Source organism: Nansenia antarctica, assembly GCF_963989245.1.
Source record: "Nansenia antarctica genome assembly, chromosome: 10".
In the NCBI taxonomy this organism is placed as follows: domain Eukaryota; kingdom Metazoa; phylum Chordata; class Actinopteri; order Argentiniformes; family Microstomatidae; genus Nansenia; species Nansenia antarctica.
In genome coordinates this window covers 34,317,104-34,322,619 of record NC_137680.1, presented here as the reverse complement: position 1 = coordinate 34,322,619, position 5,516 = coordinate 34,317,104, and the positions used below count along the sequence as shown (strand labels likewise).

General features: G+C 43.7%; 1 protein-coding gene across 1 annotated transcript; it reads left to right on the top strand.

The window, feature by feature from the left end:
* Positions 1–2,377: 2,377 nt before the first annotated feature.
* Positions 2,378–4,312, top strand: LOC308166915 (uncharacterized protein; the record flags this gene model as incomplete). Its single annotated transcript, XM_080541240.1, has 3 exons — positions 2,378–2,387; positions 2,505–4,161; positions 4,299–4,312. Exons 2-3 carry the CDS (start codon positions 2,562–2,564, stop codon positions 4,310–4,312), a joined length of 1,614 nt encoding a protein of 537 aa, XP_080397366.1. The 5' UTR covers positions 2,378–2,387; positions 2,505–2,561.
* Positions 4,313–5,516: the final 1,204 nt, after the last annotated feature.

Sequence of the window (5,516 nt, the reverse complement as noted above, 5' to 3'; positions counted from 1 at the left end):
TTTGAAAAATTATGATAACCATCTTATTGTCTTAGTTTAATGTCATTACAATGCATTATAGACCTTTTATTTATAACAAGCATAACCCAAAAATCGCTTTTATGTCGGTGCTGTGTCTAACGCTGCATGACAGTCGAGCATTTCAGAGATGTACAATCATAAATCAATTATTACCTGTGGCGTTTGACAGCGGATGATGGTACACATATGTAAAGTTATCTGTCAAACGTTCGGCTGACTTGTACATGATGCGCATTTTTACCTATTTCCATGGCACCCGTAATCTAATCCGAGCAGTTGTTATTATGTAATATTATTAATGGGTTGTATCATTCATTTCAATGCATTATAGACCTTTTCTTTATAACAAGCACAACAACAACAAAACGTTATTATGCCGATGTGCTGTGTGTCTAAAGTTACAAGCTGATTTGTGCATGACAGCCGCGCATTGACATATTTCCATGTCTAATGGCATATGATGACACGCGAAATGTTACTACAGTTAAGGATACGCGTAAAGTATGATGATCTATCACCGTTTGACTCTACTGAGAAATATTTCCGCTTATTTGTCATCTCTCCTTCACGGGCAAATGTGGCCGCGTCCCCAAGAGATCCTCTTTCTACGTTTTTGACCACCACTATGATGGATTGATTTTTGGATTCTTGACAACGAATTGTTCTGAGAAAGGCGCTTGGTAACGTGATTTTTGGACAACGCTTTCTACTGATGGACTCGTGTGTATGTGGTGGCTGAGGATTGAGTCACGGGTATCTTTGGAGGAACATCGTGCGCTGACAGATCTGGTTAATACTCTGTGTTTTGGTTGGAGTCATTCATTGTCATTATTGCGATGTCCACAAAAAAGACATCGCTGACGGAAGAGACTAAAAAAGGAACGTCTAAACACTACAGTGTGTTGATAACAAACGAAAAAAGATCCTTATAGCAGTGTTTCCTCCAGGAATTTTTACAATGTTGTCGGGTAGTGCTGACCGCGCGCGCGCTCGCGATTTTTTCGCGTGCACGCGCATGAAACGCGCACGCGCGCTCAAAACAACGACATAATTTCAGCCAAAACTCGAGGATGGCCCAAAAAAATTAAATGTTTTCCTGTACTTCTCCCGTGTGTCTCTTATTGTCTGTGTCTGCATGTTTTTCCAGCATGTAATTCCGTTGTCAATAAAAACAAAAACACTGATCTGACGGTTTTTTTCACAACGTTATTACTTGTCACTTTAAGCCCAGGAGGGAGTTAGCGATTAGCGATGTTTAGCTTAGCTTAGTTTAACAGAAGTATCTTCACTTTTAACATGACTTCCCGTGGTCGTAGAGGGCTGGTCGACGGCTTAAAATGACCGTGTAGACCTGTAGACCTTATCCAGCTATAGTCTTGTGTTTCTACCCCGGGCATAGCCGGTGTTATTCACGGACAAACACTCCTGTTAGAGTGGTTCTAGTACACTGGACATAGGTAACACATAGAGAGGCTTCTCCTCTCTCTCTCCATCCTACACTACACTACACTACGCATCCTATACTACACTACACTACGCTAGCTCGCGGTGTTCGGGTGACAGCCAGGGCGCGTTCGTAAATACGCTCTGGAAATCTGATCAGCACTCACGGAATGCCTCTTGTCCAATCAAATGACTTGGTCCCTTTATGACGTTGAACCCAGTGTGCGCTCCGGGGCTCTCAGAGCGAATTTACGAACGCAGCCTCAAGTTCAATACTCGCGACACACACGGACTGGTCCAGTTTCAGCGCTTGTGGGTGTGTCTAGCGCTGTGAAGGTCTGAAAAGCGACCTAAATTTTTTTTTTTTTTGGGGTTGAGAAATCTGAATGGTGGCGGAGGAAATTCCATCGTGGCGGTCCGCCACGATGAAATGCATGTAGAGGAAACACTGTTATAGCACACGCAACAGAAATAAACACAGCTGAAGAAGGCATTGCGAGATGTGAGAATTCGCCGGCAACATAACGCGTCACCCGTACCGCGTCTATTTAAACCACTGTTGTTGACGTCATGAAGGGCTGTCCCAATTCATAGGGGTAGATTTCAACCCCTATGGCGTGTGGCTCTGTTCGAAGGCCTTGGCTTCGAATCGAGTCACACTCGAAAACGAGCCATAGGGGTAGAAAAGGGAATCGGCATTGGCCCTTACTACACAGATGTACGGGCAACTTAATGTAAAATGTGGTAAAAACCTTACTTTTAATAATAACGTATCCCTATATTTTGTGATGGCTCAAACCACCTTAGGAATTACTTTTTTTGTATTGTTACATTATCATATGACATTATTAAGACCCTCAGTGTTGATTGATTTATTTTTGCTTCTTCTATGTGACAACAGGGAAGAGGGGAGTGATGCCACGGTAAGTGTTTGTTAATAAATAAATAAATATATCAGACATGATTTGTTTTACAGTAGATCTACATTTTTCTTTTCAGTGTGACTGTGGTAACATCGACGTTTTCTGTTCCCTGTACAGGTCAAGGTTGAAGGCCTCACCAAGGCAGCTATACTCAGAGGCCTCTCACCCAGAGTTATGTTGTCAAGCCGTCTCTTGCCTAAAGGAACCAAGATGAAGGTGAACCTGGAAGAGTCGGGTCGCCAGAAAGTGTCCTTCAGCTTCTGTCAGACAAAGAAACCGCTGCAGAACTTATTCCTCGCCCCTCCCAGCCCAGAAAAATCCCTGGGTGAACTTCCCTCTGCCCTGCCACCTGCAACCTCACCCCCTCAGGAAAGAGCAGAGCAGCATACAGAAACTAAAGATGAGCAAATCCAGCCACCCTTGGTGCCCACATCAGTAGCAGAGACCCCTGCCCCTCAGATGTCGGTCTCCTTAGCCCCCAAAACGAAAGTAAACATGGGAAAGATGCACTTCAAAAAGCAAATTCTCAGTGTTTCTATTATTGAAGAGAATCCTGCAACAAGCGTCATATTACAGGAGCCACTCTCCTCAGAGCAAGAGGTTTTAATAAAATCTTTAGATATAGGTGATACTGAAGTCTCAACCCCCGAGCCTGAGAACAGTCTTCAGAACATTGTCCGTGACTGCCGCTCTGAAAATGCCCTCACAGATGCATCTGTGGGGAAACTGGACCCCAGTATCAAGAAGCCAACTGATTCCTCCCATACAGGGAAAGACGATGTTGACAGTTCTGGTACCACTGAGCCTGAAGATGCCTCAGAAAATATGAAAGGCCGGTCTCAATCCGATAGCACTGTCCCTGGCTCAGAATCTGATGGTGATTCAGTGCAGACGTCTTCCAGCCACAGGTCAGGAGAACTCAAGACCACAGCAAAATCCAGCATGATAGTCAAGGAAGCAAAAAAGATTTACTCTCTTCCCAAAATAGAGGAAAAAGATTTTTTTTTGCATAATACACGTTCAGAAAAAGATGAAAGGACCTCTAGCAACTCCAAATCAGACTGTGAATCAAAACGCACCTCCTCACGGTCTTCTCGTTCTGACAAAGACCGCAGAAGGACCAGGAGTCGCTCACGGTCCAGATCAAGAGGCCCTCGGATAAGTTTGTCACACTCCAGATCGGAGAGATCCAGAAGTGAGAGAGGATCACGGTCTGATAGGTCTCATTATCATGATTCTGAGCAACGGTCACACAGGAGCTCTCCACACAAAGAGAGGAGGGGTTCTCGCTCCCGAACTGATGGCAGAGCACGTGACAGTTCTGACTCTGAGGATGACCACAGGAGAAATCGGACTAGAACTAGTGACTCCAGCAGATCATCCACACATTCTAACTCACAAAGAGATTCAAAATCTTCATCTTACTCAAAATCTGAGAGAGATTCTAAATCTGTAGATTCTCCTCACTCTTCCGAGATGGACAAGAGAACACAGGCTTCCAAGTCTGACAGGGCTTCCAAGAGAACTGTTCACTCTGATTCCCAACGAAAGCGTTCTCCTGAAATGGAATCTAATCACAAGAAATCCAACACTCACCATAACTCAGAAACCAATGTTAGATCCAGTCATTCCAGCCCTCATCGCCCCTCTCAAACATCTGAGAAAAGACTCCCGAAAAACAGTTCCAGTGACTCTGAGGTAGAACATAAAGGGAAGTCTCAGAACTCTGACCGGTCTTCTGGCTCTGAGGGCACATGGACCCTGAAAAACTCTAGTAAGCCAGACTCTAAGCACAGTACATCATCTAAGTCCTCAGTGAATACAAGAGGAATTGACAGACAATCAAGGGACACATTTCCCAGTCCCAGTAACATACAAACACATTTAATCCCTGTGGAATCTCTCCCACAGAGCAAAAAGGATAAAGCAGAAGCAGCTTCCCAGCCAGCTGGTCCTTGCCAAAGGGAGGGAGTTGACAACAAGGATACCATCACGCCCCATGATAAAGACTTGACAAAACCAACTCCGGCATCAGCTTCAAACTGTGAACCAACTGACAGAATAACTGAAATAGAATCAAGTGTAGAAAGTGGGCAAATTAATCATGGCATAGAGGATAAGAATGCATTAGCAGGAAATTTACTAAACACCTCTTGTGGAGACCAATTATTTGAATGTTTTGCTTTGGGGGCTAATGATGTTAACGAAAGCCTTTGTTCTGAACCGGAAAAGTATGTAAAGCATGCAGACCCTAATGAAGCTAAATCAATGTTTTGCAGCAGTGACGATAGAATAGTGTCCAGCCATGATAAGCCATTTGTTCTATGCTCAGTTGAGTCTAAGTCATCCATTTCTACAACAGACCTATCTGTCAGAGACCAAACGCAGCAGAACACTAAATCAGAGAAAATGTTGCATTCTAGTATAGATGTAACTATCAACATGAAGTCTTGTGCAAGCCTTCCTCTAGAAACGGAATCTGAACAACTAAGGAATAAGAGTGAACAGCAGAACATTGATTTGCTGAGGAAAAAGAAAAGTAATACTAAAAGATCTCGTTGGGATATTGTTGGACAAGATACCTCGGACAGTGATAATCCTCAGAAATTGCCTTGCCAAGAGAGTAAGCCTGCTGTGAAAAAGGTCATCTCTGTTAAGAGAATAGAGTTCTCTAAAGAAATTAACCATGAAGATTCGTCTGTACAGAAAGGTCATCTTAAACAGGAAGCGGAGACGCATTCCAAAATGGTAAAAGAGAAGATGACCATCAAGCAAGAACACAGCTCTGTACCAATATCCACCGGGAAAGGTAAATGTACAGACCAGTTTGAACTTTCAAAACCAACTGCACAGCTAGACTCATGTGGCCCCAGCAATGACCATTTAGACATCAAACCCCATGTTAGTAAACATATTGAAGATCCTTTGCTTTTAAATCATTCCTTACGAGTAGACAAAAGTACAAGGGAACAGGGTTGTAATGGTGATCGTGATGGTGAAGAGAAATCTAAAGATGACACACACAAGGGCAAAGTGGCTAAAAGTAAAAGGTTGAGCCAAGACGGAGCAGAGCAGAGTGAGGACAGTGACACTGACGATTCAGAGTATGACTCTGACAGTAGTGCAACC